The sequence below is a fragment of the Seriola aureovittata genome, chromosome 20, assembly GCF_021018895.1.
Source record: "Seriola aureovittata isolate HTS-2021-v1 ecotype China chromosome 20, ASM2101889v1, whole genome shotgun sequence".
Lineage (NCBI taxonomy): Eukaryota > Metazoa > Chordata > Actinopteri > Carangiformes > Carangidae > Seriola > Seriola aureovittata.
In genome coordinates, this window is record NC_079383.1 from 16,767,721 (window position 1) to 16,794,907 (window position 27,187).

Below are 27,187 nucleotides of genomic sequence, written 5' to 3' on the forward strand. Positions count from 1 at the left end.
AACATTTAACAACAGGCCATTTATTGTAAGAGTAAGTATTAAACCATAAAGTATAGCCCTATTTATTACCTCCGCCAAGGAGGTTGTGTTTTGACCTGTGTGTGTTTGTTCTTTTGTTTGTTTGTCAACAGGATTAGGCAGAAACCACTGAAACGATTTGCACCACGCTTGGTGGAGGGATGAGGCATGGACCAGGAACCAAGAACCCATTAAATATCGTTGCCGTTCCGGTTCAAGGGGCGTATTAAGATGTTTTGCCATTTTTGGCAATTTCTTAGTAAATGTTTTGATCTTGAGTTTGTACAATTTGGTGCAGATCTGGATAATAATCTGGATCTGAAGATAATACTGAATCTGCATTCTGCTCTCAGATTACTTCCTTTTACCTTTTATTTTTCTATTACAAGAGCTAGACAGGCGTGTAGGGTTGTTTAGCCTTGGCGGAGGTATGCGCTCTACTGAGTGCCATTCTAGTTCCAATACATACGCTTCCCGCAGGTAATGGCTCATCTCAATGGCAAAGTAGCTTTACAATCAAGCAACTACTGTTACTCTACTGTAACACTGAGGATCATGTGTGGCTCCAGGTCAGGATGCAGCATCGTTTCAGTCATGCCTCTCCTGGGCTAACGTGTAGCACCCCCAGTCCTGTCTGGCTCTATGAATAGCAGCGTGGTTTTATTGTCAAGTAAGTCAGTGGTTCCTCGGGTCCATGGAGTCAATACTGGAGTCAGTCCCTGAGGACTCTGATGGTGCTGTGTGGTTGTACATATAATCCAGAGTTCATTCATCACTGATGGGAGGAAGCTGTTTCTCTATGAACCGTTTCATATCCACCATTTCCTGCAGGGATACAAAAGACACCAAAAAAATAAATATATAAAGTACATGACACAACTAGAGATCCTGTGTCAAAATGTGACTTTCCCCCCCCCACACCCACCTCTGGACAGCTGCTGTGAGGTAGACCTCGATATGACTTGAAGGTGACATTGGCAGGATTGATGAGACTTTTCATCTTCTCTGCTGTCTGGCTGCCAAACACAAAGGGGACCAGGGGGTCGGCATCCCCGTGGCATTGTAGGACATGCATGTCCTTGTTAACACTGTTGGCAGACGCCTGAGAATAGAAGAGATTAGGATTATTAATGTCATCTGATTATGACAGATTATGACTTGGTTATGGGATATCCCTAAACCTTAATACAATAAAGGGAATAATTCACTATAAAAAGAACAGCAGGCATTTTTTTCAGCAATTAAAAGATGATGAAAGATTTATTCCGTTAAGCTTCTGGTTTAATATTTATTAACACTAAAAAGCACAGGTGCAGATCAGCCAACATCCTTTGATATTTTTTTTTTTTTTTTTTTTACCTGAGGGAAAGATTTGCGGAGAGGAAGCCAGCAGCTCAGAGCGACCACTCCAGCAAGTTTCTGCTGAGTTGTCAGAGCCGTGTAGAGAGACAATGCTCCACCCTGGAAAAACAACCAACACAACACAACAAGTCTCTTAAGCCTATTATTAACAAAGACAAAAAGCATAAAAGATCAAAACAGCACAGAATGGCGGTAATTTCAGGTGCCTATTACATGAAAAAAGGTGCCCCAATTCTCTATTATTTTAATATGTGGAACTAATTTGAGGTTTATCTATTTGCATATGTAATTAAATGCTCACATGTAGGTCACTTCAGAGCAGTGCTGTAGACCAACCACTGTGTGTGCTGCTGCAGAGCTGGAGCTGCACAAAGCATTACTAGCAACTGATTCGTTGACCTTGTGGTTGATACTGAAAGGAATAGCTCAGGGGGTTATGTGCCAAACTGTTTATTGGCCAAGTACAGCAACTTCATGGAGTCTGGTTTGCTGGTTGTCTAGCAACTGCTAAAAAGCAAGAAATGGTCCTGTATATAACCCACTGTGAAGTGGCAAATTGCCATTTTTACACTTAGATTTTTGCACGGCTTATATAAACAAGATACAACATGTTAATTAGTGAGTTTTGAGTGGGTTGATTTTGTTACCTTTGTACAGAGCCAGTCTTGTTGTTTCCCCCTCTTTCTACCTTAAACTAACCAGCTGCTGATTGTACTGTCATATTTAATGAACAGATATGAGAATGGTATCAATCTTCCCATTTAACTTTAAATCATCACACTCATAGTTATTTATTAATGTACAACACTGTAATTCCTCCAAAATTTGAGTTTGTTCACTCCAAAGCAGAAATGCTTTAGTATATCTGTGCTTCATAGCCTAAACTGTGCAAGTCCTGTTTTTCAAATATATTTATAGTACATATATAGATTTTGCCCTTAAACAAATTCACTTATGTGTGTATATTTTGATTATTTAAATACACTATGTACACAAGCAGTGACTCACAGTAAAAGCAGCGTTATGTAACGCATCATCTTTGTACATGCCACACTTACCTGTGAAAATCCCCCCAGGATAATTCTATGCGAAGGTATTCCATTCTTCACTTCTTGTTCTATCAAGGCTTTAACTGTGGAGAAATCAAAGAAAAACATGGAGGCAAACTCTTTCTGTAACTGGAACAAAAAAAAATGCTGCACATTCATAACATGAGTGTGTCATTGAATTTTACAGACGTACTGTTCTCTGATGCTCTTTTAATACCAGTTTCATCTTCATCTGCATCAGGGCTCAACCCATAGATATCAAACCTGTAAATGAGAAAACAAATGTATGGGGCAATGTGTATGTGAAAACCACACAACCTAATCAAATATGTTAAAATACTGTGACACTCACCAAGAAGGCATGGACATTCTCATGTTCAAAGAAACAGGCATGGTGGGACTGTAATCATCGGAGAAAAGTAACATCACAATTTGTCTCAACTGCACACAATATATGAATGTTGCTGTGACTGCAAATACTATCAACAAGGTTTTCAAAGCCAATTAGCCAAGACTATGTAAGGCATTGAAATTAGCTACTTAAATAGTTTTTAAGATTTTTCCAAGACTTGAAGACACACTGTGTAACTTTATGGCTAGTCTGAATACTTACGCATGAGGACAGATGTATTTCACATGTGGTATCCTGATGCCTGCAAAGGCTTCTGCCCAGCCATGCCTGTCAAATCAGAAAACATTACACAACTTTAAATACAGTCAGTGATGGGAGAAGTACTCTAGTCGTTTATTTAAGTAAGGGTAGCAACAGCAAAATGTAGAAATGCTCAGTTGCAAGTAATACTCGTGCATTAAAATGCCCAAAGTAAAAGTGCTCATGTAGAATGGCCCATTTCATAATAATATATATCATATTATTGGTTCAATGTTACTTCGCTAGTAAGGGCAGGATTTATTTGAATTACTTTGTACGCAGCTGGGTAACTTGTGACTTGTTTTCCCCTGGAATCGGGTCTCAACTATTTAATTTAATCTATAATAAGAAGGCAGAATTTATTTGTTGATTATGTTTTGTATTATCAATCTGAACCTGCAAAGTAACTAGAAAGTACAGTTAACAAATACACAACTGAATACAATATTTTTTTACCTCTGTGTGACAGACACTAAATAATGTTTGTAACAGTGGTGGAAAAAGCTTCTTTCACATACCCAGTATCACCGAGGCCATGCAGAAATATAACCTACAAAAACAAAGACACCACAGGTACGGAATACGTATGAGAATTTCGCAGCTGTTTTGTATGACGCAAAGTAGTTATCATTGGAGGTAAAAGCTGCTTTTAAACTAGCGACAAACAAGATGTAAATCCACCGTCCACTCACCGCTGCAGTGGCTTTCCGGGCAGCAGGCACAATGGCAGGTAAAGGCGCTGACATGTTATTGCCGCACATACAGCGCTGAGGCAGCTGATATGTAGGGAGAAGTTAGCTCCTGTTAGCTAATAACGATATCTCCCAACTGTCAGAGCTGTGTCGATCTTACCTCCAACTCTGGCTGTCAAATACGACACAGCTGAAGGACAAGTATCGACCGAAGATGGAGGTCAACGTCTACCCGCGTCGTGTTACCGCTGGCAGTCGTGAATTCCTTTGTGGAAGTTGAATTTTGTGGAAAACAACACACCGCCGGATCACTCTAACTATTAGGACGTTACTCGCCAGCGGGACCTACAAGCCTCGTAATGCCGCCTTCCCCTACGTGATTGGCTGTCGTCAAAGGTCCTCTACAAATGCAAGACAGTGATTGGTTTGTTGAAATGTCAATGAGCGCTGGTTTAGTAATGTTTAAATCCTCAACAATGACAGTGAGGTACACTTCGGCACCGCAATACGATTATATAACATTACAAGCAATAAATTACAAAAAAAAAAATCAAATATATGCTTTAACATGTCGCGCGACCTTTGACACATATTCATTGGATGTAAAATGCATGTTTACGTATTAAATAAGTAATGAGATTTGCTTTTCAACCTTTGTGATACTAATATTCACTGATAATAATCAAAAAAATCCGTGTATACCAACATTTGCTTCACACCAACAACAGTTTATCCAATGCATTTTGACTATCGTGCTTTTATTTTGAAACGTGGATGTGCTGACAAGAAGTACTTCCGTTGACTTCTGTCACGTGACCCACATGTCCTTGGTTTGGCTAACTCTGACATGTGAACAGCAGAAACATGTCTTTTCCTAAAAAACCTGGTGGTAAAGCGTTAGATGTTTTGCAGAACCTACCACGGATAACCTTAGCGAACTTGCGGCCTGAACCAGGAGCCAAACAGCCGGTAAGATTTTATTTTATATCTCTGTCATAGTTGTCTTTAGCAGCAGGCTCTTGCTAACATAGCACAGTTAGCCTGTTATCCAATGTAAGCCGGTGGATAGTAAAAACATCTTGCCCCATTTTCTTCAATCATAGGAAAGACGGCGGGGCAGAGGACAGCATGGTGGCAACAGAAGCGGTAGAGGCCACAAAGGAGAGCGACAAAGAGGCACCCGGCCTCGTCTCGGGTTTGAGGGAGGTCAGACCCCGTTTTATCTGGCTATTCCTAAATATGGCTTCAATGAAGGACACAGGTAAAAGCAGGTCACACTTCTCCACCTTTAAGTTAACCATTGTTTTTTTTGGTAGATAAAATTGTAGTCTTCAAACAAACAGATGATAATGCAATGTTTTCTTTAACATGGCAGCAGAAGTGCAAGTGCTACACATATTTATACACACGCATATACATATATAGTCTCTTAAGATTTTCTTATGTAAAGCCTGTTATTAAGTTCTTATTGTAGACAACACTTTAGACATTTCATGGCTCTGAGGTGAAGAGCATTGCATTTTAGTGAGTGTCAGCCTTCATTCTTTGTAACTGTCATGGTGCATCTGGTAGCAGCAACAGTACACTAAACCCTGCATATGTCGATGCAGTGGCAAAAAAAAGTTATCTTCACCCCAAGCCCCCTTTTGCGAAACAAAATGGTGAGACAGAAGAACTGAAGATAAATTTTGATACCAGATTAACCGTGCTGTTTTTAATTAATGCACGTTTTTTATTTCCATTACTGCAATTAACTGCTCATAAATAAACAAGCCATCATCAGGAAGCACAGTGTTGCAGTTTTTAAGTACTGCATTAACATTAATGCTGCAGTTGTGAACAGATTACAGGAAAAACTGGATGTATATGAAGGAAAACATGGTTTAGTTTGTGTTTCTTTTAATAAAGTTCATTTAAATCACTACATTAATTTAAACGTACATTTCTTCCCAGAAGGTTTTACAAACTTGTTTCTACATTGGAAACCTTTAAATGAAGGAAAACAAGGTGCTATTTGAGTTTCTTTTAGGACTCTCTCAAGAGACAGTGTGTGTTCATTTTGACTTTCTTATGTGGTGAAAAGTTCATTTGGATCACTACTTTAAGTTACTCTGTCATTTCTTCCCAGAGGAAAAAAGTGTCAGTTTATGCTAAGATGAATCCCCATTTTGCCTCTTCTAATGACAACATGTTCATGTGCTCTTCTCCAGTCGCCGTCCCCAGTACCAGCCTCTGTCTTTGAAACGACTGCAGTACCTGATCGATTTGGGACGAGTCGACACAACCCAGCCCATAGACCTGACCCAGCTGGTCAATGCCAGAGGAGTCACAATCCAGCCTCTGAAGAGGGACTATGGAGTCCAGCTTGTTGATGAGGTAGTCGCTCTATGCTTGATCATAGACTTATTTGTGTTGATCATGGACGTTTTCACAACTGTCATGGAAAGTAAAAACAATCTCAAAAGGTTAAAAGGTAAAGTGATTTAATGTAAGCTGGATAAAGAACTCTCTCACTACAAGGTGTAAAAAAAAAAAAGTGTGTAATCCAGTTGCTGAATAGTGAAATCAGGCATTCAGAGAAACATGTCACTCCTTGGCTCTTTGATCATCTTGTGCCAGCAGGTGGCACCACATGACAATGTTGTCCCTGAGACAGACACGGATCAAGATGTCGTCGCTGACCCCTGTTTTTTTCACCCTGCTCAGCCACAAGCTCACCTTTCTTCTGTTTGCTCTGTTCCAGGGTGCCGATGTTTTTGCTGCAAAAATCAACATTGAAGTTCAGAGAGCTTCTGAAGGAGCCATAGCTGCTATTGAGAGGAACGGAGGCATCATCACGACCAGTTTCTATGACCCTATAAGTCTCGGTAATTAATGAATGATCAGTCTTGTGCACTCACCCATCTTATAGCGTTTTAATCTCATGCATTTAAAGTAAAATGCTTAAAAATGTATTTTAATTTTTTTCAGGGATTCTCATCAAGCCGGTCCCGTTTTTCTTACGTGGGCAGCCGATTCCAAAGCGAATGTTACCAGGGCAGGATATGGTCCCGTACTACACAGATGCTGTAAGCCGTGGTTACTTGGCAGACCCGGTGAAAATCCAGCAGGCCCGGCTAGCCCTGGCACAAAAGTACGGATACATTTTGCCAGACGTTTCAAAAGATGAACTGTATCACATGCTCTCCATGAGGAAGGATGTTCGACAGATCTTCTTTGGCCTTGCTCCAGGCTGGGTCGTTAACATGCCGGAGAAGAAGATACTGAAACCCACTGATGAGAAACTGCTTAAATATTACAGTTCATAGGCGTGAGGTGTAAAATAAATGTTATGTACATTATCTAATGGCAGAAATCACGGAAATACTGAGATTTGAATCTTGGAAAAACCTGTAAAAAAAAAAAAAAAAAAAAAGTCTGGGGAGGTTCTGATTTTATATATAAAAAAAAAAAAAAATGTGGAAAAAGACATTCTGTGTGTGAGAACGAAGCATCGTCATTAAACTGTCTTTAAAAACTGCATTTAGTTCAGTATATTGGTGTTTGAAGGGATTACATTCTGGTGTTATAAATTCTATACGGTATATTTGCAATATATTCATGAGTATTCCTTTTAGTTTTGAGGGGCTAACATCATCTGACATGTCGAAGCATAACCGGCCCGTGCTGCATGATGGAAGGAACGTGAACTGTAACAGGTGAGGGGGAAATAAGGAAAATAAGATAACTCAAAGAATGAAAACAGGAAACAGATGCCTGGTGATGTGTATTACTTGTGAAAGGGGTTGCCTAGGCCCTAGAAGGGGAGTTTGAAATTAGTCATAGGCAGCTGTATCCTGGTGCGTGGATGTTCAAAAGACCCCCCCCCCCCTCTTGGAATACAATCACAGGCTAACACATACAACTTTGCTCAGTTATGCTTTAGAGACATTAGATGACACAGAAGAAATGTTTATGCTTAGATATCTAATTAGATTACTGTGATTTATTCTTAACGTGGTGTTTATTGCTGAATATTTATTAAATATTAGGTTTCTGTAATATGAAATCTCATTAAGATTCTTGCGATTTTACACCCAACACTTTATGGCAATTAACCCGCTGCCTCCATCAGAATATAGTGTCACAGGTTTCGGGTGGATAATGCTCCCCCTGTATTTGAACTCTCCATTATGCTTGTGTTTATTTTTTGAAGTCTAAATGGCACACTCGCTATAAATAACTTGGTATTTTACGCAGATATTGTCTTAAGGGACGCTGCCATAGAATTTGTGCTGGTATAAAAACATTTTATCAAAGGAAGCATATGTTTGTGTGTGTGTGTGTGCAACGCCATCAGCATTGTGTTTCTATACAAAGTCCCCCCTTTGCCATGTTAGTTACTGGTAGACAGATCTCAGTTATGCAGGAATAAAAAGGAGAGTGACAAAAATAAGCAATGCACCAAACTGTGCTAAATTTGATGCGTTTTTTTTAATAAGTCAGCTTTTGCATCCAATTAAAAAGCAGCATTTTCAAGATGAATTTCTTACAGCAGTTACAAATTTCATAATTTTGTTTCCATCTGAGTCAAAGGTTACACTTTGATGACTTAGCTTGTGGTTCCCTGAGTGTTTTCCTGAATCTCAAGTATCCAATAAACTACACAAGTAGGGGATACATACACAGCCGGCCCTGCCAGGAAAACCAGCCCAAATCCTTACAGCATAATACTTTAAATAAATCACGCCACAGGAAAGAAACAGCACAATCATTGTTTATGGCAGAACTACAGCGCTTATCTTCAAAGCAGCAGATCCTTTTGAATTTGTATCAGGTCTCAGACGAGCAAAAGAGAAAGAGTGAGCTGGAAGTTTGTAGAGAGGCACAAACATCAACTCTTTGAATGTGTGGCTGCAGAAAGCTGGCATAAAAGAAATTGAATCAGGTATCAGTTACTGTTGAGAAAACAGTCATTCACTTTGGCTAAAAAGATTTGTTAGTCTGTTTTAGGTACAGCCATTTAATCTCAGGTTTCTGCTCCAAATAATCTAATGTCTGAGTCTAACCAGTTCACACTATTTAATTAAACATTCAAGCATTGCTGCTGGAGTTGAGCAGGCCAGATTGTTTTGGTTATCTGCTGCCTTGAATGAGCCGTTTAAGACAGACACAGATATCATGGTGTCTCACAGGTCTCAGTCTAGTTCCAGTTAATAATTAGGGCTAATTACAGCTAAATGCAGGCCTCTTTCTCCTCTGTCTGCCGAGGAGAGACGTGTGGCAGAGGTCTGGATCAAGGTCAGACTTACACATACACTATAAAGGAACCTGAAGACAATTTGTATCCAAAAATATAGATGTGATAAAAGGCCTGCTGTGGCAATAAGTCTCTAACATCACCCAAGCTGAGCTGCCTGGACAATAAAAGACTTGGAAGACTTATTCAGTTCCTCAGATAAGACTCTTATCAGCCGGTGTGGAATACAATTCCTAATTTACAAAGAATAGTGCTGTTCTTCAGCATGAGTGGAGCGTTGCCTCATTAGCCAGTCTCAGTCTGAGCAGGTCTGCATGATAGACAGTGGAAATAAAGTTAGAAGGTGATTACGCTTCAGTGACAGAAAGAGGTGTCGAATATGTGATTTGCTCTTGTATTTAATTTAATTTTCTTTACTTGTGAGGACATGCACGTTCAGCAACTTTTCACTAAATCGTCAGCTGGCTAATTTTCATGTGCAATCCTTCGGTAAGATGATTTAAAACCAGTGAAGTGACACTTTAAGAAATAATTTTTAAAAAAAGTTAAAGGAGCTATGAACTTCTAGGCTCTATCTAAAATCCTTGAGAAAAATTAACTGTAAAAAGTCATTAAAACTTGGCCCCTTAGAAATGTATGTAACACAGTATTTCTGACCCAAAACAATTTATCTTGTATGTTTTTTTAAATTATTTTGTAATTTCAATTTTGTATTTAATGTTTTTCAATTTTTTTTATCCATTTTACTTAACATTACATTTAATTATTTGATTTGATCTGACGTGTTCTCTGTTGTACTGTGATGAACTCACGTCGCCCTTTATGATGCAAATTTCACATTTTGTAGACAATCCATGAACTAAAAAAAGATCAGCCGAATAGTCAAAGGTCACGTTTTCAAATCGCTGGTTTTGTCTTGCTAACAGTCCAAAACACAGATGCTCATGTTACAGTGATGTAAAACTGAGAGAAGCCTTAAATCCTCTCTGACATTTTTGCCTAATGAATGATTTAAATGATGAATTGATTATCAAAATTGGTGTAAATCACTAATTAAGTGATGTAAGATGATAAAACCAGTATAAAAAAGTGTAAATCCTCACTCCCCTCCTGCCTCAGCTCATTTGGCTTTGCCCGTTCCCGTGCTTCACCCTGCACATCGTGCGACCTGGGCTTGTAAGTCTGAGTCTGAGCTGCATTTGAAGTCTGGCTGAGCCGGGCCTGTTATCTCTGCTCAGAGGTGGGGGGCATCATTGTGTTCGGCTAATGAGGCTACATTAAGCCTGTCTTCTCCAGGGGGCATGTAATCCTCTCAGCTGGCCTGTCGTAGGCCTGGGCAGGGCACTGTTTACACGGGGAGCGTGGAGGCTAGCACTCAGGACCTCGTGGGCCTCGGTCTACTGCTGAATCTGCTCAAACAAGTGATTAAGAAGTGTGTGTGTGTGTGTGTGTGTGTGTGTGTGGGGGGGGGGGGGGGGGGGGGGGTGTGTTACAGACCACGGCATAGAATGGTGTCTGAGTCTTGACAGAGTATATCTTGATGCTGGCCTGCTGTGCCCATACAATTCAACACAATGCAATACAGTCCCTCGCTGCGAAGATCATGGTCACCTGAGACAACAGTATTATATCCCCCTCACACCTTCCAGCTATGAAACAATGCAGCTCTATATGAATGAGCCACTGTAAGGAAAGTCTGTGGGATGGCACTAAAGGCAGGTCAGAATACAGTGCTTCATTATCAGAGGTCAAGACGCTGACCCTCTGCTTTACATTCATGTAGTTTTCTTCCATTTTATCTCCAGACAGGCATCTGAAAAGCCTTCAGCTCAGTGACTCCTGCACCAAACATCCAAAAACAACATCCATAATAACAGAGGAGAAGTCAAGTGTTCCGCAGCCTCGAGGGAATATGCATCATTTCACTCACACAAAGCTCCATGTCACACCTAAAAAATGCGGACTCAGGTGAGCAAAACATCCTTTATGTCCCATTAACATATTGTGTCAGACCATGGAGAAGCTGCTCCAAATCCAGCCAATGTTCAACCCAGACACCATCCAGAACAGCCAAGAATCCACAAGGGTCTGTGTAAATCCTGCTAGTTGTCCCTCTACAAGGAAGTAGTCCTGCAGGTCCTTGGTGCACAGCTCTACCTGTGCCAGCTCGACCATCAGTGATCCAAAGTGAAGACAGAGAGGAGTGTCCCATATATGAGTTCTGTCCAATACAATGGTACATTGTGATCACAAAGCCGCAGAGAACAATCCCTATTCAGAAAGCATAGTGCCCATTCAGCTGCAGCACTCTTGCTTGTTTGGCTATGAGACAATGCAGTGATACCCTCCTGTCAGCTCATAGATTAGGATTCATTAGCAGGGCCAGAATAAAGGACGAATAAAACGGTTTTTTAAATATATATAACAGCAAAATATATTCTATAAGCAACACACAGAGGTAAGTTAAGACATAAAAATCAGTAAATAACCCCCCCCACACACACACACACACACACACACACACACACACACACACACACACAAACACACTGTCTAATATTTAGCCGACTCAATTCACAGAGAAGCTCAGCCGAAACTAACATTATTGTATTCACGCTGCGTCCTTCAAGCTAATTGATTAAATCCATTAACGCTGTTCACAGCGCATTGGCGCGTGCGTCCCGTTTAACACCGAGGATGTGGATTCAACCTCTAATTCTGACAACCTGTGAAGAAAAAACCGACACATAGCTACACCCCCCCCCCCCCCACATACCAGTACACCCACCACCCAAATGCTAACACACTATAAACATCCACGCTTTATTTCTAGACAAATATAGAAATTTATTTGATTGATTTCTAAGACACCTCTGACGTCATATCTCCCTCAAAGCCACATGCCAGTTTATCATCCTCGACTGATTACAGTTGTCAGAGAGAGATGAGGAGCACAGTTTAAAGAATCTGCCCTTAATCACTACTGTTATTGAATTTGCAACAGTCTTGATCCGGCTTCTTGATTAACATATCAAGCTCCATTAGTCCTGATTTACTTATTTCTCAGGGTCAAAACAAAGTCCAACATGCTCCCCGACGGGAAAATTCATGCAAGAGTGCATGAGTTCAGCTGTTGCTGATTTAAAGCTTTTAAAACTGAAACGTAGGCTGTATGTTGTCTGCAAATTTAGCTGGTTTCCCTTTGTGTATTAACCCTTTTCTGCTCCAAAACCATCCGTATTAACAATTTAAAGAAGCTGCATTAGTGACTCGTCTGCCGGGACAAAGCAGCGCAGGTGCAGCTATTACTGAGGCCCAGTCAGTCCGTGTATTGCACACTTAACGTTGCCGCCGTCTGCATAATGGCATCTATTGTTTGAACGATGTTTGTCGTCGGTGCTGCAGACACCATGTTCCGTGAAACCATAGAGCGGCAAGCGAGCACCTGTGATGGCGTCCTGTTACATTCAAGTGGGCTCACACGCCTGAAGAGTTTCAGGAGAGTTCATGTGCGGTGGATACACAAGATGTACGCGCAATATTCATATGATGTAGTAGTTAAAGCGATTTATACTGTATCCTATAGGGACTTTATAGTGTTATCTATTTTTATCTGTTTGTCTTATGCTTTGTGTCACCATAATAAACCCATAATAAATATTATTAGTGCTACAGTAATTAGTTAATTATAATTTTGCTCTGCATTGCATTTATTTTAAATTTCCTGCAACTATAACATTCCTTTAATATGAGCAGTGTGTACTCAAGAGTTTGCCTTTTTTTTTTTTTTAACTTTTATTTCTTATCATATTCAGAGTACAACTTTAAGATTTGTCTTCTGTGTTTTTATTCTCCAAACTGTCAGGAAATGTTCCAGGTATATAAGCTGCACTTGAGGGTGAAAGACAGTTTCTGTGAGTCTGTATCTCTGCTGGAGTTTTGACTGATTTCAATACACTTTTGTCTCTTTGATTTAGCGCCAAGACCTGCTCTGGTGTTTCCCTTTGGGAGGTCACTCAGTCTATTTTGGTATTTCTCTCCCCTCCCCATCTTTCTTTAATGAAAAATGATATCTGCAACAAAGCAGATGAATGTATGTTTCTGCTCTGATGTCGTGACGCTGAGCTCATCACGCCCACTTTGTGCACACCTATCAGTTTTTTTTTTTTTTTGTGTAGGGCAAATATTTGTGCGCGGTAATCGTGTAATAAACACGCCTTGATCATGTTTGTTTCAGTCGTGTAAGATGTACTTTGATAGAGACAGTGGATGGCCGATAAGAGCTGAGAGCCTCAATGTAATTAGTAACCAGCCCTACCTCCTGAAAACTTTGATGTTCACCTATCAATACCCTGCCTGCCTTTCAGGACCTATTGATTAGATTCCATTTCTCTCCGATAGACAAAGCTGTAATTTGATTTTCTTAATATGGTTTTAGTGAGAGAATGAAGAAAATGCTTCTTAGACTTTTTTCCTCTCATTAAAATTGAACGTGTCAGGAAGTCTCTATATTTATGCACGAGCTATTAAAAGGTTCAGCAACGCAAATCATTGTCCAAATACAAACAATTAGTGATTAAAGGATGATTGAATATGATATAAAGTTAGGGGTCAGTTTTATCACTTTCATGTACATTTTGTTTTTCATAGCTACAATATATTTGACCATAAAGAGGGAAAAAGATAAACATTTATTTACTGACTTCAGCACCTACATCTGGGTTCATTTGGCTTAATCAGGAGATTATTCTTATTTAATTTTAATCATTACATAATGGCCTAATTGTGCTTTAAAACAGACCCACGTCTCCCATCTGAAGTTTCGTGAGGTCGTTGACTGGGGCGTCAGATGGGCCTATCACCGACCCGAGAAAACACCTGGAATTCACACCTTAAATCCACTCCTCCTGGCCTCCTATTGGTGGAGCTGCAGCATATATCCGTCACCCGGCATGACCCCGACGATGACAGCGGTCTGCAGCTGAGCCAATAACATCATCACAGTCGGTGTAGCCATGCGTTTCAGCCACGACCCCGCAGCTTTCCAGCTTTGCGCAAACAGCTCCATGTTCGACGGCGAAGATTGCGGATCCGCAGACGCGGAGCAGATGATCGAGATCCGCTCCCCGAGTTCGGGGCCTTCAAGCCCGCTGTCCGTCAACTCGGACTCCAGCTGCACCAGTCCTGTAGCCAAGTCTGCCTCAACGGAGAAGAGGGTCAGGAGGCCCTTGAACGCCTTCATCATCTGGACCAAAGAGGAGCGCAGGCGGCTGGCGCAGCTCAATCCAGACCTGGAGAACACTGACCTGAGCAAAATACTTGGTAAGACTTTGATTGAAAGCCTGAAATGTTACTGACAAGGCCAGAAGTTGCTAAGGTTAAAATGGGCTCCAGGGAAGATTTGTATTCCCTTCTAAAAAAAGAACTCAGTAGCAAAATGTGTTTAAATCAAAGCCCCAAACAGATAAATAAGGTTCACAGTTAAAGTTTTATTATCTGTTATCTGATTATTAACCTCACTGTGTTCCTGCAGGAAAGACCTGGAAGGCCATGTCCTTGGCTGAGAAGCGTCCCTACATGCAGGAGGCTGAGCGTCTGAGGGTCCAGCACACCATCGATTATCCCAACTACAAGTACAGACCCCGCAGGAGGAAGCAGCTGAAGAAAAGCTCCAAGCCACAGACCGCTGAGGCCGCTCTCCCCCCACTCTGCAGCCCAGGCCTCACAGTGCCCTACAACCTCACATACCTGCTCCAGAACCAGCAGCAGACCTTCCCCAGCACGCCTGCTTTCCCGGCTAACTTCACCCCTCTGCACAGCAGCTACCAAAACACTCCAGTGTTCCCAGACACAGCAGCAGCAGCAGCAGAGACCTTCTCAAACAAGCCTGTGCTGTATTCAAATCCGCCTTCATACCTGTCAGAGCACCAGCTGTATTTTGGCAGTCAGCACGGGCACATGCCGTGCGGTTTCTCTGAAGGGTCGCACGTGGAGCAAGGGGAGTCCAGGTTTTACGGGGGCCCGCTGAGTCCTGCTGGGCCGACCCTGGAGTTTTACTTGGAACAGGTTCAGCTGGACATGCTGTACGATCTGGACCGCAGCGAGTTCGAACAATACCTGGGGCCTCCTCCACACAGGCCCGAGTCAGTGGATCCCAGCAGCTACCATCAACAGACCAGCCACAGAGAGGGACGCTCACTATCATAAAACCACCACAAATGGTGTATTTATTTAAATTATTTCAGTGTATCACTTGATAATGACTGCTGAAAGTGTATATTGTGTATTTAGGTTTTGACAAGTTCATATATGAAAAGTGTACTGTTTTCCAATGTAATTATAATGTATCAATAAATAACTCTAATTCAACTTATGTCTGGTGAGATTAATAGACTCAAACAATTGAACACCCTTATTATTTTTCTAGATGCCACTAGTGAGTGTTAGAATACTAGACGGTAAATAGATGCAGCAAAGCACAAAACTATAATGATTTTTGGGTCCCGATCACAAAACCACTGGATCCTACACTTCCCATAATGCAACTTGATAGCAACTTTCTGTTAGATCCTCCATGCAACACACCAACAAACACCACACACGTCTGGTATAAATGTACAGTCTGACAGCCCCACCTAATGCCAGCCCCTAATGACATCACCAGGGGTCATCTCAGATTGTGGTCAAGACTGTTTGTTTGTTTATTTTGGTTTTCTGTCAGAACATCCATATGGATGATCATTTTATTTTATTTTGTTTGGCATCCTCGCTTACAGTTTATTTCTGATCTTTTAATTTTACTGGGTAAAATTCCTATTGATAAATTCAAATTCACAGCTGACAGTCATTTTTCTAGAAATTCTACAGCTGTGAAAATGATCAATACATTTTGGCTCTACTTTACTGTAAGTCCCCATATTGTAACTGTTGACAAATACTGTACATTCAAATATTTTAAATGTTCTTATAGCTGTGTGTATGCTACTTATAAATGCTAAATAGGGGGACTTAAAGTACAGTGTTACATTATGTGCACTTGATTATTGTATGAGGCGTTAGTTCATTTTTCTCAATACGGAAGAAGAAAGGATCACCCTTCATGACTTCATGTCTTAATTTGGTGGAGTTCCCCTTTAAACACTCCTGCACAGGACTGTAAATATCTGTTACATTTAGCAATGCTGGCCCTTTGGCAGAAGCCAAACTGTTGACACACTGTTTTATCTCCATCCACACGTCTTTCTTAGCTCACAGAGGGAAATAGGGCGTCAGGGGCATAAACTTCCCAACTTCCTGTTTCATTTTAAAACATTTCACAAAGGCTCTAAAAATATGCCCAAAAATCGACATATCTCCGAACTCATTCGGCTTTGGCTGCCAAATGTTTACCCATTTAGGAAAATGTTTACTTCCATGTCCCATATTTTCTGTGTCAGAGCCTCAAGGTTGGTTGAAATCTGTTCTGGACAGATGCAAGACCGGGACGCTCCAAAATGTCAGGCGCTGCAAGGACTAAACTTTTTCTTCCTTTTTTAATTTTATTTTAGTTAAAATACCAATCTTTAGTTTTTTTTTCCAATTATGAGCATTAACAACTACACACTACAAAATCTGCACAGACTTGTGGAGAAATAAACATTTCATTTTATAGATGAGAGCAATGTCTAAAACCCAATAAATATACATCTTTACATATAATATGAATAGAATTTCATATTGTATGCAGTGTTATCTTTGTAGAACTAGATCAGTTTCAATGTCTAACTTCATAGCTAACTTTTTAAAAAGTCTTTTTTTTAGGTATCACTCTGGATTCATCTCATCAATGACTGCAAAAAAAATGCCCAAAACACAGACAGATATATTAATTTCAGCGAATGTACTGGGTAATAACATTAGTTTTATCGTACTGACTACAATTCATCATCAGAAAACGTTTTTAAAAATTATTATATAGTCATCAGAGTATGCATTTACATCATTATGTCCAGTCAACCCTCTGAAAAGACAATTCAAAAATATATTTACATATGAGAACTCCACTGTAAACATATCACAAGAATGAATTTTCTGCTGTTAACTACTGAAAATAAAAATGGCTCTTAAAGCTGCAGCACACACTTCAAACACTTCACTCGAGTTCCAGAAATGGCTCTGTCCGGTTAAGCACAGCTAATTATACAACCAGATATCACAACTTAAACTGTGCTCCACCAAACTGCACAGACAAGACAGCTTGTGTCCTTTTGAAATGAGTCTGCAGAGGGAAATGTTGTGAGTCAGTGATGGAAAGCAGATCTTAAAGTGCTGGAAGGAAATGAATGGGCACAGTGACTGAGGGAAGGATGACCTTGCTTTGGAGGAGAGAGCAGAAGAGCTGATTAGGAAAGTGAAGACCTGCTGCAACCCACCGCCACCTGAATGAGCGGAAGAAATCTGACGTCAGTTCAACTCCCAAGACAATATTACAAAACACACTGCAATGTGAAATGTAGAATGTCCTGCAAAATATTTGGTGCAAAAGAGGTAGAATAATATGACAATAACATCTACTCTGTCTTTATTTTCCTTGTTTTATTAACTTGAACCCAAAGCCTTTAAGTTCAACTTGTTTTTCTCAAACTTTGGCCCCTCAGCAACAATTAATGAGCAGCCACAGGAACTTCCTGAAGGAAAAACAACTGGATGATATCAGTGTTTCAGGTGAAAATATCATCAACAATAAACAGCGGTGGAAATGGCAGCTGAACAAGTCAGATATGTTTTGTTACAGTTATGAAACTCATAATTTTTCAAATATTTACAAGACTATGTTTTTAACAGGCTTCTGGTTTATTAAATGATATAAAACAACTGAAACTGAAACTGGAACTATAACAGGCAAAATGATTCCCTTCTTTAAATGTAAACTTGTATTATGTTGTGATTTAATTAAGTTGAAAAACATGAGATATGCAACAATCTCCTCCTTTAACAGCTTTTAATTAGCATTCCTCGTAGCTAGATTTTACATTTGTTATCGACAAACAAATCTACATATTCTCAGGTTGTTTCTCAGAGTTTTAAGGGCAATGACTTCAACAAAAAAAAAATAGAATAAATGGAGTTCTTGATAATCTATGAAACAGTTATGTCATCTCCATATTGAGTTATTTTGGTACTCCAAAAATTGATGCTCATGTCAGAAATCTGCTGGAAAGCTCACATACAAATATCTGATCTTATCACCAGTGAAGAATGTGAGGAATCTCAACATGTCAAACATGCAAGAAACATTCCTCAACCATAAAATACTTTCCTCGTTAGAGATTAAATATATAAATATGCCCAGCTCTGTATGCCCAATATTGACTCGAGTTTATATCAAACCTAAAAATAGATTTCCGTTTATTAACCTGTAGCATTCTTGAGATTTCGTGAGCACATAATGAGGTTTGTCTTGTCTTACCTCCCACATGAAGGTCATCAATAGTTTCCTGTCCTGAGTGCAGTTTGGGTAAATTCAAGGCTGCTGTCTGCAGATAATGCTCATCCGAGTATTATCCTGCAGGGACGTCTGCTCTGTCTGCAGTTGAGGAGGAAACTCAAACAGGAAGAGGCCTGAAGTGACATACCCGACAGTTTCTCATCCTAAAGAAATTATAGAAAGGAGAAGGTTTCGTTAATCCTCTCTAAAAGTGGAAAATAATAATTCCAATGAGAACAGGAATTTCTGGTTGAATTAAATGTGTCTGTCTGATCACTTAATTATGAGTGAGTCTAATCAAGTACTAATTAGGCCTATCAGATTACTATAACCTCATCAGACCAGTCCTGCATTGGAGCTTCAGCAGCTTTTCACCTGTATGTCTCACAGGTTGCATCTTCAACCGTTGTGTCACTTCAGATAATATCAAGACACTGCTTTTAATGCAGTCTGTAGCCTAAGGACAATACAGTACCAAAAATCTTTATTGTCCACCATAGTGGAAATCTGTCTTTGACTGCAGTATACAGAATGAAACATTACAAATGACAACACAGAAAAACAAAGAGTTACTGGTTTGTAAACCATACAGTGCTTTCCACCAAAAGCAGCAGCTAACACAAGTGTGAGCCAGCAAAAGTAAAATAGTTATGTAACACATTTAAAATTCCAGTTGCATTCTGAATGAAACACTTTTTGTAAGTATTATTTCCTGCCAGAGGTGTCTTAAAACCTTTAAAGTGTCAGTTCACCTAAGTTTAAACATATTTCTTCACTCCAGGAGTGGCTGGATATATTTGGTTTTATTTGCCCAAGTTTTGAGATGTCAGTCTCTGAGATTTCTGTGTCCAGCCCATCACAGCTTAGATAAAATGAATTTGATTTGTGGGCCTCAAAGCATAAAAAAGGACATTCAGACACTAATATCTCTTTCCAGAAACCAAGTCCCGGTTATATTGAATAATCCACATGTATTTCTATGAACAGTTTGCATTGGAACTAATTTCTACAAAATGAAAAGTCTATATGAAAAATGTTTACTGCAAAATCTGGAAAGACACTACCAGTGGTGGTAGAAGTCTCAGGTCTATTAATCTTAATGTTTTGTAATCATAACTATATACAGCTGGTTTGTTTAATGTACCCAATAATATGCAGCATAATAAAGCCCTTGCACTACCACTAAATACTGTACTTTGAACTATTAGACCAGTAGGGGCCATAAAATCTATGCATAACTGCTGCAATAATTATGCTTAACAACAAGCAAGTCTGGTTTGTATAATCATGCCATTGCAGAAATAATATGCGTTATTTCCATTCAGCTCTCAATTATAAACCAAACTTGAGTGCAATAATCACGTGATGAAGTGTGGTCATGCTAAACACATGATGAAGAATTTTCTGCCTCATCTTTATCTAAGGCAGCCATGGTTTGGTCACTGACAGGTTCAAACATGACTGACTTTGGAGTAGTTGGCTGTGATTGGTTTTTCTCCTGTGATGAACACAGTATATGATCTATCACATTTTCAAAATAAAAGAAAATTCATTCCTCTAACTAAAAGCTCTGGTTCAAAGCAAGAGTATTTTATTCTTTCATTGCTGATGTGGCTTTCTGTTTGGTTCTTGGAGCAAGTGATTTTGGTGCTTTGTATGTTGCAGTTTTATGACTGATCTGAAATCGTCTGTGTCTGCACAATGAACAGCTTCGAAATGTTGGTAAATTCAGCCAATTTGGTTTTAGCCAGGTTCAATCTGTCCCTCACAAAATCAAACCTGAGTAACTAGAACTAAACAAAACACTGTCATATAAACTTATCGATACTATCAAGCATTCCACATCTGCTAGCAAGCAAACAATGAATATGGACTCAACTGGCCTTTCACTTTCGCAAGATTTTCTAATTTATCATATGGTCCGCCGGCCCATCCACGGGCTAACGGAAGCTACCTGAACGTGCTCTTACAGAGTACATGTCAATATACACAGGCTGTACCTCCTTAGATCCGGTAGAGCCTCTAGAATTCAAATATTCAGTTCATTTTGCTAACCACTCGCACATTTATTAATATTACCAACATGGTGTACCAGCGGAGTGTGGTGACTGCCTACCTTTTAGTGTAGGACTCTGCCCGTGACGGTCCACAGATCACAAAAATCAAAATGGTTTCTTCATAAAAGTATTCCAGGTTATGAAGATCCTCCTGAGAAGTCCAAAGCAGACGACGGAGCCATTACTTATCCGCTGCTCTTCCCTTATTTCTCCTGTCCCTCTGTCTGGGGCTGTGTTAGCTGGTCTGCTGTTGTTTGTTAGCTTTCTGGATACAAAATGGAGGCCTCCCGGTAAAGATCGGATCAGATTTCACTTCAGGGGGGTACAGGACAAAACAGTATGGAGGATCTTTGGCGTAACCGAGCGTAATGACGTGTCCTTTACCGTCAGAAAAAGCCTTGAGTTCATATTTCGTGCAACCCGTAGAACCGAAGGGTCTATGTGGCAAGCTTCGTCTCATGCTGCATTCACTTACACTCGGACATCGGAGTTTCACTCTTGCAAACGTCCCACCGGCCACAACTTTTTATTTATAGACTGTTGAATTGGAATGTCCAAAACTGGGGTGGCAGCTGGGGTGGCAAGGTATTTTTTAGGAGTGGCAGCTGCCACCCCGGTTAATCCGTCCCTAAGCTAAACCAAGTGTGCCAGGGCTAGATACCTGAAACTAAAATTAGATGTTTTTACAGATTTCTACCTAGCTGTAATCTCAAAACATCCACTTTTAAGAAAACAACGTTTTAATTCAGTTTGTTATTCTATGTAACAAAATGAGGCAATAACTAGCTAAAATTCAAACATGACTGAAAAAACAAACTCATGATAACAGTAACATTATCTTAGCAGATCAACAGTAACTGCCATTTCTGCTTTTGACCTTTGGTCATGTGTTAAACATATTCAGCTGTAGATTAATGTATTATTGCAGCACCAGCATTGTTAAACAATACCTTAACAATGCCTAAAAAGGCATAAAACAACAAGTTAAGTAAGAAAATGTTTAATAGTAGTTCTTGTAAACTAGCCCCTCATGACTCCTTGACAACAGATGATCTGTAACGGGTCCGACAGACACACTGTAGAGAATAGAGCAGCTGGGTGTGCCCCTCCGACCTGCTGGGAAGATACAATACTCCATCAGAGTCTCTTAGCAAGGAGACCGTCAACAAACACTCAGAGGATGATTAACACAAACACAGTCCTCAAACTGGCCGGAAGTGCGTGTGTTTGTTTGTGTCTGGCCTGTTTTTCTATTTCTGTTTAGGTATACTATATGTCATGATTCATATAGACTGTGTATCTACTGCCCATTTTAACTTAAACCTTGTGAAAATGAAGCTTTTTACTTCAGACACCTTCATCAGGATGTAAAGTGGTGTTGACAGTCAGAGTCATTCCTACCAGATTATTTTGTGTGGAAATAACGTCACACCTCCTTCCTCAGTGTCTGCTGGTATTTTATGACTCAGTCTATGAGTATGTTCATGACTGTATCTTCAAAGTGTGCATGTGTCATGTGTTATGAGAGAATCTGCTTGTTATTCGTGGTAAAAAAATATACCAACTTGCTGTTTTAGATTTACATGTAATGTGAGTGTGTACACGTGCGTGTTTGCATCGACATAGCATTTCCATACAATGACAACACTGGTGGCACTGTATTGAAGCTTTATCCCATCCATTCCCTCAGTCCCTTCCTCTACCTTCCTCTGCCTTGTCAGCAGGCACCTGTTAGTTTGACGTGGTGTCTTTAACACCTCCGCTGATTGACTTAGCGGTGTAAAAGCCTGAGAGCACACAAGGCTTCTCAGCAGGTAGTGGACTGTGTGCATGCGACAAGCTGGTGGCACCTGAGGGTAATGCATTATGTGCTAAGCTGCTGTAAAATCACTTTGGTTATAATGATTGTTTCCATAGCATCACTGGTGGTTAAAGTTTTCTTTGCAAATATTAAGATTAGCAGGAAAAAGCTGATTCAACACCTAGAAAGAGCTGAGATAAAGATAAAACTCAGACAAAATGCATACAAGACAAGCCCAACATGTCAGAAAAGTGGTAATGATTCGAGCCCCAGCTCTGGCAGGTAACCCAGAGTAAACAGTATTTGGTTTGATTGGCAGGTTATTGTTGAGTCTGTGGGGGCGTTGGGGAAGGTTGGACCTTCTCTCAGGACGTAGCCTCACTTCCCTCGCTCAGAGGCTCTCAGGAGGAGAGCAGTGTGCCTTTTAACTTTTTTATTTGTGCTGTGTTTGTAAAGGCCACATTCCCTGAGCCTGGCTGCAACTTGTGTTATTCTTCCTGTGCTGTTTGCCCCACTCGCAGCTGGAAGGACAGGAAAACCGATCTGGAAAACTACTTCATGTATGTCATCGGTGATTACAGGACGGCAGCGCCCGCCTGTGCCTGGTATTGGCAGCCTTATGCCTGGGCCCGAGGGGCCGGGGCAGGCCTGAATAATGCTGTCCCGGGGGGACGGCGTTGCGCACCCCTCCTCACTCAAGGCCTCGCTTCTGCTTCCATGCAAGGAACTCTGTGAGTCCGTGCAGCCCTGTCAGCACTCTTCCTGTGGAGAAACTGGAGAGGAAGCTCCACCAGGCAGCCTGAGGTGGCTGCAAATCTCCACAACTTTCAATTTCTTTCTTTAATCTTTCCACTTAGAGAGCACTAATGCAGAATGGCCCCTCTCATAAAATATATGTGGAGTATTATTACATATGAATTCACCTGTAAATGGAATTTTAATTTTGTAATTGGTGCTAACTGATCTGTTTGAAGTAATTATTAATCATTCATTTTTTAAAATAAGATTAAATCACAAGTAACAAGTAACAAGTGAGAAGACAGAATAAGGGGTCACTGCATTATAATAAAAGAAAATTACACTTTATTCTGTTTTATGATAAAGTTTATGAAGTCAGTTGACCTCAATCAAAACAGGTTGAACCACGATGGCAGATCTTTCACTTGTTTCAACAAAATAAGACTTTAATGGCTCAATAACAGACAAAATAAGTATCAAGTGTCAGAAAACTGACATTTTCAAGCAGCTCAAAACTGTACTTGAGTAAATGTACTCTGTGACTTTGCACCTCTGACAAGAATAAGCTTGAGATTTTCAATCATATCATTCATCAGATCAGATTGACTCTGAGTCTGCAGAGAAAAGTGAGAAGTAGTTTCAGGTCCACCACACTTCTGGCATGAGACACAGTAAAATATTCTAATGTCAGATCCTCTTTTCATTGCTTCCTCTTTCCTCTGCTGCCACTTTCCCAGGCAGAGGACCTAGAAGAGCAATCTAGGGGGATCAGGAATGACAAGGCAGTCCGGCCTCCCATTGTATGTGAGCGTTTACTCAGCATGGGAGCGCAAGGACAGTGAGGCTACAAGAATACAATAGGCTCATATTTATTTACTGCTTAGTGGCAGCCAGGGACACCCCCCTTCCAATAGCTGATAGCAGCTTTACAGTAATAGACCTCTAATAAAGACCTCAGAGGGCAAGTAGAGGCTAGACTCTCTGGCTCTGTCCTGGTTAAAAGTATTTAGAAAAAAAAACATTTCAAACCCAACCAATAAAAAAAAGACATGTTTTTTTTCCTATTACATCATTATTATGTATCACAAACAACATAATTCTGAATAAAAATGTGTTGCAATATCTTCTTGTGCCGCACTGCCTTTTGTTATAATTTATCATTTGATTCATACGAGTGTCGAAACACGTTATAAATGTAGGGTTGAATAATTCTAAATATGTTCACAGAGCAGATCCAAACCCTCACACTTCACAGCAGATGGAGTTGCTGTAATCTACACAATGGGACCTATATTTGGATAATTGTACTGGGACATTTCATCTCATTGTATGGGAACGGCAAGAAGAAGCTACAAAAAAGATGCTTGTTTTCAGCTCGAAAAATCCCACCACTTGAGTTCTGTACCTGTCTTTGTATGTACATACATCGTATGAGGAAAATACAGCTTTTATTTCCATTATTTTTGAGAAGGATCTCAACTTCTTTGTACTTAATGTGTGGCCCGTGTGATAACGTGTCATGTCTTTAATTAAAACCCATTAAAAAACTGCAAAATGACAGTTTCTAAAATACAATGGCTCCTATTTCTGAACCCTTGTTATTACACACATGATCCTGGTCTTTTTCTGAGTTTACTCTCAAAAAGTCAGAATTCAGCAAAGTGACACTGAGACAAAGCTGCAGAAACACAAACTGATTCGTTTTGTATGCACTCATGTTCAGAAATAAACAAGTGAAGGCGATGATACTGCGTCATCCTCTTTGTCCGTATTCAGGTTCGCTGCTTGTTTTGATTACATCTCTAAAAAATAAGAAGTTGTACTGTGAAATTTTCTGCTTTAACACTGTGCCTACTGAATTTTGCATAATTGTGCATCAGAAAAATCAACATAATGATAAACACATCAACTTTTATGTGTCTATTTGAAATACATGAAGTCACAGAGACGTGTGTGCAAATAGCTTGTGACTGCAAAATGTATCATTAATAGTCCAGGGGACGAGCACAGAGCCTGTGGGGTTTATGAGTAATATCTTTGACTTCCAGCAGAGGGCTCCATCTGTTGTACTGACTGTGCAAACAGGACAGAGTTCACAAACCATCTGTAAAACAGCACGGTTGGTCTATTACACAGGAATATAAATGAACTTAAATCCATGTTGGCATGTTAGCTAAGTGCATTTGCTTTAAAAGGACCTAATAGCATTGCACATGTACATGCACCCACCGCTGTTTTGGACAAAAGGTCAAACCTCAGTTTATATCTGTTGCTTTTAAACACAACCTGACAGAGGCTTGACCATCATTTACACTTGTTTCCTCCCATGTTTTAATCTGACTGAAAAATGCCTGGGAATCCACCAAACCAGCACGACTATCTGACCTACATGACCGAGCCCCGGGCCTCAAAAAATTAATTTTCCGAGAGGCATTATGAGAGCGTGATTTATTGGTTGCCTTGATGCCTGGTGGGTGTAATTGTGAGAGCAGGGCTGAAGTTGAGTGGCTTTGGTGCATCGTCCGTCCCCTCCTCCAATCCCTGAGTTTCAGAGATTAACTCAGACACTGGATTAAAATCTCAAAATAGAGAAATCCTTTTTAGATGAACAGATTGATTAAAAAGGGGAAAAGATGAGTGTGTGGTGGAACCAAGCTGCTGATACTCTCACCTGGGAGCTTCTCAGATGGTGAAAGTCGACCTGGAGCTCAGTCACAAACAACTGCGTTACACCAGACTGCTGATATGAACAGTTGAGCTGCTTCTTTTTAGACAAGTGGTGGGAGACAAACTCAGATACTTCACTTAAAGGAATAGTTCAACAAATCTTCCATAAGAAGGTTGATACTACTCTCACGACTGTCCAGGTTAGCTTAGCTTATCTTAGCTTAGCTTAGCATAACGACTGTAACCAGGGCACATGGTGATACAACTGCCACCATGCATCTGTCCTTTGTTGGAGTAATTTTACATTGTTTGTTTAACTCATCTAAAAAAGCTGTCTGTTAAACATGCTTCCTAAATGACGAACTACCCCTTTATAGACACCTGCCAAATGTTTTTTCTTTCTCTCTTGTTTACAGTGAAGCATCAAATTTCCTCTGTATTTCTCATAAATGTTGGACTTCAACAAATATAGTTGCAGAACCTGTTTGTAGGGTCTTTGCTTCTGCATGTATTGCTCACAGAAAGAAGTGCAAGTGATAAGAAAATACAGGGGACTTATTCATGATTCCTCTCTTGATTTCAAGAAAATATAAAACAACAACAACAAAAAAAGAAAAAGACGATTCAGTTTCACAAACCCTGCAAAGTCCACTTTCATTTTGAAACGTAACTGTTTGGTGCAGATTTCGTAACGAAGTTTTCTCCTTGGTGTACTGCTGGGTCTGGTGCTCACAGACAAAAGCCTGATGCTTGATATCGTCATCATTGTGTGGCCTGTTTGATTGCGGGAAGCAGGTGTATGTTAGTGTGGCCTTTCAGACCAATTTTAGTCATCTACTCACTTCCCCCTGGACCCCAGGTTCCCTCTGAGTTTCCCAGCAGAGCTCAGCCCTCCCCCTCCCACCTGCCCGCACACAGTACTGCATGCAGAGAGCACATACCTCAACGTATTCAAGATTTGGTGCATTTTCTTAAACTTTTTTGATACTTTTTTTTTTATTTTGTTTTGTTTTCGCTGCTCTGCTCTCCTCCACTACATCTCTCTTTGCCCTCATCCTCTGTCTCCACAGCTCCGCTCTCTCCTTCCAGACCTAAGCTCTCTTCCTTCCTGCCCTCTCACAGCTTCCTGCTCCAGCTCTTATCACTCCAGAAAACGTGACACGGTCTCAGCCCAGTCAAACCAACACTAACCTCTGTAGTCCCTCTTTTCCTTGGCCATCACTGCCTTAAATGGAAGTCTTCTGGCCCCGCTGGGGTCTAGGTGCCTGCAGGGGGGTTGAGGGGATATCACAGAGGCCCCTTGTCACCCACCTGGGCCAAATCTGTTAATGGACTTATTTATTATAAACAATATAACCACTACTTCACAGCCTACAGAGGAACAATAAATCTGAAGTGGCCAGGCGTGTTTTTATTTATGTATTTATTTATCTGAGAGGAAGCCGT

The 27,187-nt window shown here is 40.4% G+C and overlaps 3 protein-coding genes and 1 long non-coding RNA gene across 8 annotated transcripts; 2 read left to right on the forward strand and 2 right to left on the reverse strand.

Moving 5' to 3' along the window:
- Positions 1-4: 4 nt before the first annotated feature.
- On the reverse strand, positions 5-4,130 carry lypla1 (lysophospholipase 1). Of its 5 annotated transcripts, XM_056364217.1 has the most exons (10): positions 3,934-4,130; positions 3,774-3,857; positions 3,600-3,631; positions 3,043-3,108; positions 2,782-2,829; positions 2,623-2,693; positions 2,439-2,512; positions 1,378-1,479; positions 944-1,120; positions 5-843 (listed from the first exon to the last, which is right to left on the reverse strand). In XM_056364217.1, the coding sequence occupies exons 2-10, from the start codon at positions 3,840-3,842 to the stop codon at positions 784-786; spliced, it is 699 nt and encodes a 232-aa protein (XP_056220192.1). In that variant the 5' UTR covers positions 3,843-3,857; positions 3,934-4,130; the 3' UTR covers positions 5-783. The 5 variants fall into 5 exon arrangements, with proteins under 5 accessions (XP_056220192.1, XP_056220191.1, XP_056220194.1 ...); XM_056364216.1 differs by having other exon boundaries at positions 3,774-4,130; XM_056364219.1 differs by lacking the exon at positions 3,774-3,857 and having other exon boundaries at positions 3,934-4,127.
- Positions 4,131-4,567: 437 nt separating this feature from the next.
- Positions 4,568-7,293, forward strand: mrpl15 (mitochondrial ribosomal protein L15). The gene is made up of 5 exons (XM_056364210.1): positions 4,568-4,742; positions 4,877-5,034; positions 5,984-6,149; positions 6,517-6,640; positions 6,744-7,293. Exons 1-5 carry the CDS (start codon positions 4,638-4,640, stop codon positions 7,079-7,081), a joined length of 891 nt encoding a protein of 296 aa, XP_056220185.1. The 5' UTR covers positions 4,568-4,637; the 3' UTR covers positions 7,082-7,293.
- Positions 7,294-13,800: 6,507 nt separating this feature from the next.
- sox32 (SRY-box transcription factor 32) lies at positions 13,801-15,300 on the forward strand. Its single transcript, XM_056364695.1, has 2 exons — positions 13,801-14,334; positions 14,546-15,300. The coding sequence occupies exons 1-2, from the start codon at positions 14,028-14,030 to the stop codon at positions 15,217-15,219; spliced, it is 981 nt and encodes a 326-aa protein (XP_056220670.1). The 5' UTR covers positions 13,801-14,027; the 3' UTR covers positions 15,220-15,300.
- A 1,056-nt stretch (positions 15,301-16,356) lies between these two features.
- On the reverse strand, positions 16,357-20,993 carry LOC130161387 (uncharacterized). Its single transcript, XR_008826137.1, has 3 exons — positions 20,595-20,993; positions 18,461-18,642; positions 16,357-17,429 (listed from the first exon to the last, which is right to left on the reverse strand). It is a non-coding gene; the product is annotated as an uncharacterized LOC130161387 (long non-coding RNA).
- Between the last annotated feature and the right edge of the window lie 6,194 nt (positions 20,994-27,187).